The sequence below is a fragment of the Leucopleurus acutus genome (assembly GCF_964270905.1).
Source record: "Leucopleurus acutus genome assembly, chromosome: 17".
Classification (NCBI taxonomy): Eukaryota; Metazoa; Chordata; class Mammalia; order Artiodactyla; family Delphinidae; genus Leucopleurus; species Leucopleurus acutus.
In genome coordinates, this window is record NC_139159.1 from 45235458 (window position 1) to 45249578 (window position 14121).

A 14121-nucleotide genomic window follows, 5' to 3' on the forward strand; every position below is an offset into this window, starting at 1 on the left:
CAAAATATTACCTATTTTGTACAGTTGACTCATTAATTTGTTATACGAAGAGTATGCCAACAATCTGCTTTACGAAATCAAGAAACCAATAATCAAGTACATAATTTTCCTTCTGACCACTAGCAATAGGTTTTCATTTTATTGCTCTGAAAACATCATGTTATAGTACCTTATTTATGATGTAAGTTAGGATAGCATGATGTCTAAGGGCACAGACTTTGGAGCCAGATAGACCTATTTCCTAATTTATTAACTTAATGCAACCCAGACAGCCTATTTAATATTTAACATCTCTAAGTCTTTGTTTCCTAATCTCTAAAATGGGAATAATACCTTTCTAGTGAGCTTTTTTTAAGGAATAAAGAATTGAATGTAACGTACTTATATAGTAACCACTGGATAAATGGTAACCTCATACTATTATTGCCATTTAATATGTTAAGTTTTTTAATCAAACATCAAATTTTTTTGGTTGTCAGCATCATACATTTTATTATGTATTTTACTGACTCCTACCTTTTCAAAAACATAATGAAATATTAAGTAACATTCTATTTTACTTTCAGTCAAAGAAAAATAAGAAGAAATCAAAGTCAGATGCTAAAGCAGTGCAAAACAGTTCACGCCATGATGGAAAGGAAGTTGATGAAGGTACTTGAGCAAGTGAAAGGACTGTAGAAAAATTTTTAATCCTTTTTTACCAAGGTGCATTATATAAAAGCTGCATTTGTTTCGCTTAATCTTTTATCTGGCTCTTCTTTTTAATAACTATAGATTTTAATGTACACATCTGTGACATTGTTAGGAGACACGTTTTTCCCCTAAATTATTTAAGTATCTAACAATGCTTTCCTTGAAGGGAACTGCCTTGAAATTTAAGGTCTAGCCCAATATCTTGAGCAATTTAAAAGCCGTTCATTTTGTCTTTGTTTCCTAGAAACGTGGTTTGGTTTTTTTCCCATTGTTCTTAAATATACCATCCCTAGAAGGCTGGGTGCGAAATTCTTAAGTAAGCCATTTATTGTCCTCACCTAATAAACCCATTTATTAGTATGTATATATAACAGTCCCCTACTAGTACTATCCAGCAAGATAAAAAATATGCACGATAACTTACATCAATTTTTTCTAAACCATAGATGACAGATCTGATAAAAATTACCAGAATAAATAATGGCAGTTAGCTGCCTAGAACAGCGAGATTAGAATAAATTCATAGGATAAATTAGTATAATCAGCACTTTTGGTTTTTAGTTTAATATCTAAATTTATCATGATACTTCAGATGCCCCACCATGTTTTCCCCCCAAAACTACAACTTTTTTGTCTTCCCCTTACTGAATAACGTTTTTTTTTCTGGGGCTATGTCAGGAGCCTGGGAAACTAAAATTAGTCACAGAGAGAAACGACAGCAGCGTAAACGTGATAAGGTGCAGTCTGATTCTGGTTCATTGGATTCAACTATCCCTGGGATAGAAAATACCATCACAGTTACCACCGAGCAAGTTACAACTGCATCATTTCCTGTTGGTTCCAAGAAGAATAAAGGTATATTAGTGGAACATAAGAGTGATACATCAAATCCAACTCCTTTTAATCAGATGTACAAAATATCATTACGTCAAAATCTGGCTATTTTAAACTGCTTACATCATTGTGCTGATATACCCTTCTTCGTGAGAGTACTGTGGACCACGTATTGGTTTACCTGATACCAGCAGTGTTACTTGTCACATACTGCCTAATGAATGGCCTGTTAAATTAAAATTGCCTTTCTGCCTTGTCACATGAGAGAATGATTGCTGCTTTTTTCTCACGTGTATTGCTTTGCCCCAACTCCCTAACATCTCCATTTCTTATAGTGGACATTCATTAAATGAAATGACTTGTCACCATTCTTTTCATTCCAAGATGAAACAAGCATGTTCTGGATAATACAGGTTCTATCTGGATTTCTTAGCACCCCAACTTTTTGAGAATGCTGTAGGTGTTTGATAAAGCTAGACTGGAACTGCAAACATTATTGAGCTAATGTTCTTCCCAAGTATTTCACATGTTCAAACTATCCAATACTGATGGCTTCTTGATAGTTCTTACATTGCCATCACTTTTACCCTGGAGACATCAGTCTACAGAGTGATGCTGTTCATCTTGCTTCAGGCATTGACTTTTCTTCCTTCACCTTTTCATTAATTGCCAGCACCTCCCACTTGTCTCCAAACCTCTGTCTTAGCCTTGGTGTCTTTTACTTTTTTGCTTGATGATTTGGTGGAATTTATTGCTGTGGTACAGCAGTGACTTCTGCTTATCCATTTTCACTGTCACATATTAGCCATGCTGTAGTGTTTCTGTTGGTGACTCCTTTTCACTGTCTTGTGCATGCCTTCCTTGCTAGCACAATCCTATGTCATGCTGGGTTTTTGATACCTTGTGATCATTATGCTTTTCAGTGTCAGAGAAATAGTATCTTTGTTATAACATGTAGTCTTACCGCTTGCCATATTTCCTAATTCCTGCTCCAAATATTGGCAAAATTCTTCTAAGTTGATGTGTTTGCTTCCAGGATTGTTGAAAAGGCACCTAGCTGGTATTGCTGAGAGGTGGCAAAGTTGAATCCAATTACAGAGCCCAGTTCTTCAATTCCTACTTTAAAGAATCTTGATAACCATTATAGAACAGGAGACTCTATATATACTTGGGCAATTTTCCAGGTCCTTTTTTGGCATTTTAGTTGACTAAGAATATGATAACTAGAGAGCTCAAATCCTTAAGGACATGTGAAATATGCTGTGAGTAAAAAGTGGCTCTTTTCTAGTGTAAGACTTTAGTACTTAAAGGAGCAATTTATGATAAATAATTAGTAAAAATTAATTTGTATGTTACTCCTAACTTAATGTGCATAGTGGCCTATTTAGTATTAAATAAATTTTATTTCTATTTCAACCAGGTGATTCTCATCTAAATGTTCAAGTTAGCAACTTTAAGTCTGGAAAAGGAGATTCTACACTTCAGGGTGAGAGAAATTACATGTAACTTAAATTGAAGGCCCATCAAGATAGAAACTTATATGTATATCTCTTTTCCTCACATGAATGACACAGAAAGAAAAAAAAAGGCTTAGAAATGATTTTAATTACTAAAGTAACATAATCACAGTTCAGAGGTTTTAGAAAATAGATAAACAGAAAAATCACTCCCACTTCTAACAGTCTTTGGTATATTCTAGTTGTTTCTCCCTCTCCCCTATATGTAAAAACATTCTTTAATAGTTATGCAATTAATAGTTAATAGTTTATATGCAATTTTGATTCTTGCTTGCATTGTTTAAGCTAATAGAGAAAAAGATTTTTTTTTCCGGACTTGGGTTTGATATAGGCATATATGGGATAAAAGACTTTACCCCTGAAATTAGATAAGAAGCCTTAAATACCTATAATCTTCTAAACTGCTTCCTGAACAGTATCACATATTTCATAATAAATGGACTATAGTATAGAGTTATGCAGTACTTCACAAATAGAAAATATATTTTATTTACTAGTTTATGATAAAGATTGAATTAAGTAGAGAATGATACACCTTTCCTAAAAACTAAAGTGTAGTAAAACGTAAATTCACAAATGAAGAAGCACCTTCTCGTTTCAGGCTTGTTCTTAACACTGTCAGCTTCCTTCATTCTCATGGTTCTCAATCCTGGCTACACATTACAGCCATCTAGGAAGCTTAGAGAACCACACATGTATATAAAAAGAAACATGTACTTACATACACACACCTATGTGTATTTGTGTGTGTGTGTATATATATACACCACACAGATAATACATACACATGTGTACATATACCTGCATATAAATGTATACACACAAACATAATGATGTCTGGACTCTATCCCTAGAGATTCTGATTTTGATTGGTTTGGGCTGAGGCTCCAGTGTCTACTTTTAAGAAATTTTTCATTTCTTTCAAGGCTTTTTTTTTTTTTTTTTCACGGGCCTAGCCGCTCAGCAGCATGTGGGATCTTCCCGGACCAGGGCACGAACCCGTGTCCCCTACATCAGCAGGCAGACTCTCAACCACTGCACCACCAGGGAAGCCCAAGAAATTTTTCATTTGATTTTAATGTGCAGCCAGGTTTTAGAATCACTGCCTTATACTATATATATGTATGTGTGTATATATGTGTGTGTATATATATATATATATATATATATTTTTAAGGAAAGAGCATGTAACTAAGAAGAAGTCTTTATGTTCTTAGTGGGTGAGTATTCTGAGTATACCAGAATATGTGTTTTCTTCTTTGCTCTGTTTTACTTCTTTTGAGCAAGTCAGTCTGCTTTTGAAAACATAATTAGTATATATATTAAGTTCAAACATACTCGTAGTTTTTAAATTAGCAGTCATCCATGGTGGTCATGTCACTTTTTAAATTCTTCATTTTATGTTTAAAGCTTGAGCTATTTAGAGGATAAATAAAAATATAAATATAAATCAAGCAATTATAGAAACTTGAAAATATCCCAGTTTTAACAGGGAGTCATGTATCCATTTTTAATCTTCATTTTCTTTTCTTTAAGTTTCTTCAGGATTGAATGAAAACCTCACTGTAAATGGAGGAGGCTGGAATGAAAAGTCTGTAAAACTCTCCTCACAGATCAGTGCAGGTGAGGAGAAGTGGAACTCTGTTTCACCTCCTTCTGCAGGCAAGAGGAAAACTGAACCATCTGCTTGGGGTCAAGACGGTGGAGATGCTAATGCAAATGGAAAAGACTGGGGAAGGAGTTGGAGTGACCGATCAATATTTTCTGGCATTGGTAAGAACTGTTAGAAAATTTTAAGTTTGTTTAAAATGCCTATCTGGTACATTTAAAATTTTCCAAGAATGAAAAACAGATCCATTAGTAGAAAAATTAGTCATGCTATACAGAAAGAATATAGATTAACTCATCTCACATCCTTCACATGGAGCAAAATGGGAACTAAATAAGTGAATAATAGCATTTATTATTTACTCTTTAATTATTTCACTTGCTTTTATCACATTTGATTATCAGTTTAGCTAACTGATATAATTGTGTATTTTTAGTGATGTAATAAGAGTAATGTGTAAGCAGACTTTTTGACTGATTTCAACAGTTCCACTATTGAGTTTAAATAAAAGTAGTAAATGGAGATACAGTTTATAGCGTCAATTTATATACTATTTTACAGTCTACAAAATGCCTGTTTGTAATTAATTTTTCCCCTGGATTCTAAAGATAAAGACTAGTAGTGAGAAGCTTATTTCTGTTGAGAGCCATCGAGCTAAAAGCAACTTAATTTCAGGTGTGTTTGTGTGTGTATGTGTTATAGAAAAGAAATCCATATTTAATATGGAAAACTGCAAAAAGAGAAGGAAAAACCCACTGTTATACATTACCCAGTGACAACCATATATTTCCTTATGGTCCTTTTTTTTTTTTTTCTTTCCTGTGTACAATTCTGTGGGTTTCATTTTGGTTTTTTTACACAATCCAAATCATACCTGCATTTTTGTGTTCCTCCTCCCTCACTTAATATTGTGCCTCAAACATTTTCTTTACTTTCTGTATTTTATTTAATGACCATGTGATACATTGTGTAAACATAGCATAAACTATTTCACTATTCCCGTATTATCGGAGAAATAACTTCTTTTTTTAAAGAAATATAAATGACGTTGCATTGAATATATTTGTTTGGGGGTTATTTCTTTAGGATAGATTCTTGGAAGTGATATTATTGGATTAAAGGAAATATGAATGTTTACTCTACGACATGTTGTCAAAGTATTTTCTAGGAGAATTCTAATTTATCCTGTCAGCATCAGTATGAGTGCCATTTATCATATGCTTACCAAGGTTGAGTATTCTTATTTTTTTAATCTTTTCTAATTTGATAAGGAAAAAATACATAAATTGTTTTGGTTAACTTTTTAAAATCACTAATGAGGTTGAGTGTTTTTCACAACTTTGTTGATCATTTCTGTTTCTTTTGTAAATTGTCTGTTCATGTTCTTTGCCCATTTGTGTAATGGCCTCTGTTTTTTGTGCTTTAAGTTGTAATTCCTTGTGCATTAAACATATAATCCTTTCTGTTGTGCTTGTTGCAGATATGTTTTGCTTGGTTTATTTTAGTTTGGGGGAGCAATAGACATTACAGAGTTTTTAGTGTTTAAGTAGAAAGAACTGTTTCTTTGCATGTTACTTGCTTTTCCCATCACTTGTAAGCTTAGAAAAACTCATGTTGACTAACATCCCTAAGAAGCAGACTCTATATCATTTGCTAATATTGTTCTTCAGCTTGTCCTCCCCTCTTCCCCTGCAATGTCCAGAAATTGTGTAGAAATATCAAGATTTGTTTGGAAGAAGAGACTCCCTAAATTCCTAGCCTCGTTTTCAGCAGTAATAAAAGCATAAATTTCTATGCTAATAAAGCATCCTTTCACACTTAATAAAAGAAATGGTCAAATTTTATCAAGTAATCTTAAGAACAATGACCTTTTGAGATATTTGCAATTTACTTATAAAACCTATGTAGCATTTTCATAATTAGTACATAAATTAGTTGGTAGTACTTGCTTAATGTTGCTGTAGACAAACTTAAGCAGCAGATTAGAGTTCCTGCTTAGATGGACTAGGACCTTTATTGAAATTGAAAGGGAACTATATTAAATGAGGTTTGCAGTGAGTTGCTGAGAAGAGACAGATGTGACTTGTCTCATGGATGTATATATGTTCCTTAAAATACTCATACGTAAGTAGGCAATTGCTTTAAAATGTTGAGAAGATATCATGGTGTAGTGGAATGAGCTTGTTGCTAGTTCAGACAGACCTATTTGGGATGAATCCCTATTTTTCCACATACAAGCTTTTATGGATATTAGGCTAGTTATTTAACCTGTGTGAATCCCATATTCAAGTAGTTGTAAGGATTGGCTATAATGAGTGTGAAGTACCAAGTTTCAGTGCCTGATCCAAACTAGTAGCTTAATTGTGGTAGATGATCGTGTAGCTTGCTGTAGCAGAGAAAGAACATGGGCTTGGAAAGTAGGTTTAAGTTCCAGTCATGGCTCGGGTGTTTTCTGTCAGCAGGTCACTTAACTGCTCTGAAACTTTGCCTAGCAGGGCTGCCCTAAGGATTAGAAGTAGTTGGTGTAAAGAGCCCAGTACATAATAGACATTCAATAAATGGTGTCTATTGCCATATTAGGTGGTTCTGATTTCTAAGGGTATCTTTAAATATTATTATCATAGTTATAAATCTGTACGTATCTTTCAAGTTTCATTGCAAATTGAAGGTTCCAAGTGACGTTCTTTATTTTAACAGCTGCTTGGTCTAGTGTGGATAGGGGAATGAATACCTCTGAACAGAATTCTGCTTCTTTTGCATCTCTCACACTTAACTCTGCTGTTTCTGGTATGTGAAAACAGTCTTTCATTTAGTTAACAAAAAAATTTTCTGTTTAATTTTAGCACTTGCTATTTGAAAAAAATAATCAGAGTCAAGTACTGCTATCCACATAAATTATAGATATACAGTATAAAGTAGCAGAGGCCTTAATAAAGAACGACCTAAATTCTTACCTGCAGGTGGCTTAGTTCCTTTCTGTGGTGGAGATCAGAAGATTTTGTGGCCTAACTTAACTGAAAGTGTGTTGGCACACAGACGAATGCAAATAGAAGGCCTTCCCTTCAAGGTCATGACACTCTTCTGTTACTAGTTTACCCCTACCATAATTCTACTTGCAGTTTGGCATTTTATTTCTATCTGCCCTTATTCATCATGAGTTTATAGCTTTCGGGTTATGTGGACCCTCTGAGTATCTGTTGAGTTAGAAAATTCATTATTACTACTAAACTACTATAATTCAGCATTACTTACATGGATATGCCTTTTATTAATAATATAGATGCTATATATACTTAACAAATACTACATAAACATGGGACACATTTAGTTTTGTAATGTTTAGTTCACGTTAGAATTCATGGACCCAGTACTAATCTTGTAGTTCCACAGTGTCTGGAGTCACCTAGTCTAGAATAGAGGTCAGCAAACTTCTTCTGTAAAGGGCCCAATAGCAAATATTTTAGGCTTTGTGGGCCATACCGTCTTCTGTTGCAACTACTTAATTCTGCCATTGTAGCAGTAAAGCAGCTAGAGGCAATACATAAACCAAATGAGTGTGTCTGGTTCTGAAATATTGTTCTTTTGATTTTTTTTCAACCATTTAAAAATATAAAAACTGTTCTTGGTTCATGGGCCATACAAAAAAGGGATGGTTAGATCTGGCCTATGAGTTGTAGTTTGTCAACCCTTGGTCTCATAGGCTACATTTTAGTTCCAGAGGTACAAGTTAATTTCTTCCTTCATTTGGTGACTTTGTACAACACAGATGCTATTCTATTCATATATTCAGAGAAAGCTGCTAAAGAAATAGCAACAGTGTTACTGTAGTCTTTCTAAGCAGCTAATGTGTTATTTATATATGAATTTTATAGGGTTACTCCATTTATCAAAATTTATATTTAAAATATATAACTGTTTTGAGTATATTTCAAGCATATTAGTAGAAGGCTAGTAAGATCATCTATAACCAAGTGAAAATTTATAAGTGAGTAAGGACTTTTGTGAGGGGAAGTGTCTTTTATACTAACAGGTATTCTTCTTAACCCTTTATCAGTGGCTCTGAATGCAAAGTGAATATCACAGTCACCTAAGAAGGACTCCAAAACATGTGCAAATTCTGATTCAGAAGGTCTGGGGTATATAAATCCCTGATGGAAAACCACTGCTTTACATTTCTATTCTAAAACGAATTTATGGCTATAGAGCCAAGGATTTTTGACCTGGCATCCTTTAATTTATATGCAAAACTTTGTGTAAGTCCTGGACAGTAGTCCAACCACAGCTTTCATCATATTGCTAAAGGACTGTGTGACCCCACTCACCCCACCTATTCCCCACCTAAAAAAGTAAAAACAGAAAAAATTTAGAAGATAATATTCTCTTGCTTTTAAGTGCACTTGAACTTACCTTGGTCTCTAAACCACCAGCACAACTGTCTTATTCTCTTTGGCTTCTTTCTGCCTCACCTCTCTAGATAGTCATCTATTTCTTTTATTTTTTCTTAGGCAGAAGGTTCTAGCAAGCTCAGACATTTTCTAGTTGTGTCCTTCAGGGTTCTAAGGATATAGGCATACCCTGAAATTTCCAGTATTTCTTTTATGCTTTATTATTTTTCATGAAGAAGAAAAATAAAACAATTTTTCTTTGACTTCTTGAAATTTGTAGATACCTGGTTTGAAGTATATATTATAAAAGACAAAATCTAAGGGATTGGTACTAGGGAAAAAATATATTTCTGATCAGTGAATTCAATCCAGTGATTATCGTGCTTAATCTAAAATTACCGTCAATTCTGCTTTTCTTTATCTTAACTCTTTTTCTGATGTCTGCAGTTTTCCTTTTAGGAGAAATAAAAAATAATTAAGTCTTCGTGTGCAAAGTATAGAACTATTGTTATGAAACATCATTAGAAAATTCCATTTTTAATTTTATTGCATTCGTTTTCATTTAAGGGTCTACTGCTGAGCCAGTTTCTCAGTCTACCACTTCTGATTATCAGTGGGATGTTAGCCGTAATCAACCATATATCGATGATGAATGGTCTGGGTTAAGTATGTCCTTTTAAAAATTATCAGTTTATTTTTGTTTTTGTTTTCAGAATTTTCTTTCTAACACCCTAATTCATGCTTTATGTTTTAATTTTAATCCTAATTTTTCACCTCTTAGGTCATAGTAATATAGTTTAATACCAAATGTATACTACTTGTAAACTGACTATTGAATACCTGTAGAATTAAAACTAAATTCACTTTTCATGATTGAGGCAATATTTAAACATGAAGTTTTCTTATAATTGCTCTGTAGTTTGTCTAGTTTTTAAATTGTTTTAAATGAATGTTCTATTTCTTTTCCTAGTTTTAATATAATAGAGTAAATAGAATATACAGGAATGGCTTTGAATTCATGAGGTATGCACGTTTTTATATTGGTAGAAAACCATTTTCTTAGTCTAATTTCCAGTAGAAGCATAGGAAAGTTAAAGGCAAGAGTCACAAAAAAAGAGGAAGGGAAAAGGAAGAATATGGTTTTTATGTTCAGAAAGTTCATACCATCTTCATTTAAAAAAAAAAACAAAACAGATTTTCTTTTTCCCCACAACCTTAAATGTTAGAATTTAAAACCCTCTGGAAACAGGACTTTCCTTATCCTCAGTACCTAGTGCAGTTTTTTATACACAGGTGTTCAATAGTACTAATGATAATAAAATCAAACACCTGACTGTGCCAGGCACTGATCTAGATGGTTTAAGTCTTATGCATATTATTAGCTTGTTTAGTACAATTCTGTGAGGTAGGTATTTTTTTTTCCCACACTTTCCAGTTGAAGAAACTGAGGTAAAGAAAAGTTATCTAATTTTCCCCAGCCACACAGTTAAGTGGAAGAGCTAGTATCAAACTTTGGTAGTCTGGCCCCCAGAGTTCATGTTCTTAACCACTGCATGGTACAACCTCGATGATGATTGTAATCATGAAGGTATGCTTGCAACACAATCCAAAGATTAGTCTTAGACTAGTCTCTGTTAGATTCGTTGAAGCACAGTTGAGGGAGGTGAGGTTGGAAAGGTATATTAGGAAGGACCATATTGTGAAAAGCCTTGAATTGCTGGCTAAGTATTAGGAAGCCAAGGGTCAGAGTACTAGTTTAGAAGGTAGATCCTAGTTCTAGTCCTGACTTTAAAACATAGTACCTCATATGTCTTGGACTTTGTCACTTATCTTGGAATCTAGATTAATTGACCTGTGAAACAGAGCAAATAATCTTTCATATCTACTTCCATAGAGTGTTATGAGGTTTTAATGAGGGAGTGAACATGAAAGCTCTTTGAAAATTATAAAGTATCAGATAAATACAAAGTATTACAAGGATGTGAAGCACTGTTTTGTGGGGGGCGGGGGAGGAAACAGTCTGTACTTCGGGAAGAATGATCTGCTATGTGCAAAATAGAATTGAGGAGTGATTGTAAGAAAATAGCACTGAGTTGTCTTGGGCAGCTGTGGGTTGAAGCTGAGGAAAATGGAGCAAACAGGGCTCTAGGCTTCCCTGCTTGGAAAGAATAGCTCTACTTTTATCTTTTTATTCTTGTGATAATGAAAAACACAATTGGCTGATAAATAAGAGACTGAAATAAACATATCCATGGGACTCTGTACTTAAGTAATACGTATCAGACCGCCTTTTTTGTTTGTTATGCTGTATTGGCAGTCTTTTCCGTCCAAAGTTACTCTTTAACCTCATTTTCTCTGTGAATTTTATTTTTTGTGTTATCTTCTTTAATGTTGCTAATTTTGGTACTCAGTGAATTTAGTTATTCCTTCTAAATTTATAGAATGCATGAAGTATTTGAGATTACTAATCCACAAAGTATATATATACTATCTTTACATTTAACAATGTGATACGATTAATATATTGACCCTCTGGTTTGAGGCATAAACATCATTATCTAGCAGAAAGGCATTGAATTTACCCAAGCACTTGAATATAAAGTTAAGATGCTGGAACTTCCCTGGCAGTCCAGTGGGTAAGACTCTGCGCTCCCACTGGAGGGGGCACAGGTTTGATCCCTGGTTGGGGAACTAAGATCCCGAATGCCACGCATTGAGACCAAAAAAAATTTTTTAATAAAGTTAAAGATGCTAAAGTACAGAAGGTAATGTTTTTTAAAGACAGATGTTAATCATTCAATTATCTTGATCATAAAGGAACAATATCGTCATAACCCCTGTAAAAAGTCAGATGTTGAATAGAATTTTGTTTTTGTTGGCACACCAGAGTGAAAGAATTAACAGCAGCATAGTGAATGGGTTGAGAGCATGGGCTTTGAGGACAGACTACCTGGGTTTGAATCTTAGCTTCATTGTTTTTCTGTGCTTCAGTTTCATCATCTGTAAATATAATATTTCTTCCCTCACAGACTTGTTGAGAGGATTAAGTGACATAATACTTATAAAGCCCTTAGAACAGTGCCTGATACATTGTAAATATTCAGTAAGTGCTGTGATGCTATTGATGATATTCTTCTAGGAGCATAATTAGTCTACTCAGTGGGGTTAATTTGTAAATTGTCTGTTTAAACACTAGAGAAATTCTTTCTAACATATTTGTTTTATTTTATTAAAGTTAATGCTGAATTAAGTTCTGACCAGAAACAGCTGACAACCATTTTCTTACTGAGATAAAAAGGAAAATAGCTACGGGATGCTTAAACCTAAAACATTATTTCACAAGCAAATTCAATAGAGAGACAAATTCCTTACCATTTTGAAAAGACAGCTAATATAAAGCTCTTTGGAAAGACTTCGGCAAACTAATGGGAGAATTTTAAGAAATGAGAAATTACTCTATAAATGGAGGGAACTATGCTATGAATGAAACTGTACTACATAGTTTCAAGGAAACTAAGATTATTAGCACCAAGTATATGTATACTTGGTGCTAATAAACTAAGGTTCATTAGGCCCATGAACCTTAAGAATTATGCGTTGTCTCCTGGTGACAATTTTTAGGCTTAGTTGATTGATCTGTTGTTTTAAAGTAGTTTTATTTGGGGAATTCCCTGGTTAGGACTCTGCACTTTCACTGCCGAGGGCCCCAGTTAGATCCCTGGTTGGGGAACTAAAATCCCACAGGTCGGGGGTGAGGGGCGGTGGGAGGGTGGGGGGGAGTAGTTTTATTTGATCCCAGTTAATTTAAAAATTATATAAAAACCAACCTGAAATCAATAAACGTGGAAAAATCACAATAAAGCTTTATAAAGCCTGTAGAGATTTATGCTTCTATTAATGTTCTGATAGAAGTTGAAACATAGACTACAGTTACTCCTCAAACTTTATGGCTGTCTAAGCCTTTTACAAAAAAAGATAATTTTACCGAGTACTTTACTAGATTTTTATCCCTCACCCCCCACCACCACCGTATTTATTAAGAAAAGAGTTTATATGTTAAATAGTGCCCATTCACTTCCTTAAACTTTTTTTTTTTTTTTGACAAAATAAAGTTTTTTTTCCGACAGGAATCCCTAAGTGACCTGGCTTATGGACAGCAATTTTCCAAATCTGGGTTTCTTATTTGTGAGGTTTAAGCAAAACAGTTGACAGCTTTGGCATTCAAATCTCCTAATAATATTTTTAATGAATGCTTGGTGTAAGATGAGCAATTGGTTCCAGACATCTACTAGATACTTTTTTTTTTTTTTTTTTGTCTGTGCTGGGTCTTAGTTGCAGCACTCGGGATCTTCCTTGCGGCATGCGGGATCTTTAATTGCAGGATGTGGACTTCTTAGTTGTGGCATGTGAACTCTTAGTTGCGGCATGCATGCGGGATCTAGTTCCCCGACCAAGGATCGAAACTGGGCTCCCTGCATTGGGAGCACAGTCTTACCCACTGGACCACCAGGGAAGTCCCATACTACTAGTACGGGAGGTCACATACTACATACATATTTACTTATAAAAATGACTTCTGCATTAAAACATAACCAAGTGTATCTTATTGAGAGATTTATCAGGATTGGGAGAAATAAATTCTTAATTGTGTATGCCTGATAGCTTAGAAACTGTCTTTCTATCGTTAATGTCATCAGTGATATATTAAAAGCAGTAGGTACCATTTATTGAGCACTTACTGCATTGCTATGAACTGCTTTACATGTATCTAATATAATCCTTTCAACAATCCTATGAAGTTGGTACATAGCCAATTAAGATTGAGACATTTGACCAAAATCACATAGTTATTAAATGGTAGAGCAATATTCAGATATAGGTCTGTTTGATTCTGAGGTCCATGCTCTTAACCTCTATGCTGTTACTGTGTAATACTGGCTCTGGATACCTGCTCATGGTAGTAAATTTAGAAATATATGAAGGAACTTCCTTTTTTGTAACACATTTCACACTTGTAATCACTCCATGTTTTTCCTCTACTGGGCCATAAATTCTTGCTTATGATGTTTTCAGTCTCTCCCCA

At 34.3% G+C, this 14121-nt stretch overlaps 1 protein-coding gene across 6 annotated transcripts in view; it reads left to right on the plus strand.

Moving 5' to 3' along the window:
- The window catches only part of MTDH (metadherin), a 56018-nt gene that overhangs the window by 26335 nt on the left and 15562 nt on the right, over positions 1-14121 (plus strand). Inside the window, exons 3-8 of one of the 6 annotated variants that reach the window (XM_082858789.1) lie at positions 567-651; positions 1372-1548; positions 2948-3013; positions 4581-4817; positions 7351-7440; positions 9606-9704. In XM_082858789.1, coding sequence (XP_082714915.1) covers positions 567-651; positions 1372-1548; positions 2948-3013; positions 4581-4817; positions 7351-7440; positions 9606-9704 — 754 coding nt within the window. The remainder of the gene's footprint in view (positions 1-566; positions 652-1371; positions 1549-2947; positions 3014-4580; positions 4818-7350; positions 7441-9605; positions 9705-14121) is intronic. The other 5 variants (XM_082858790.1, XM_082858791.1, XM_082858793.1 and 2 more) reach the window with 5 other exon arrangements.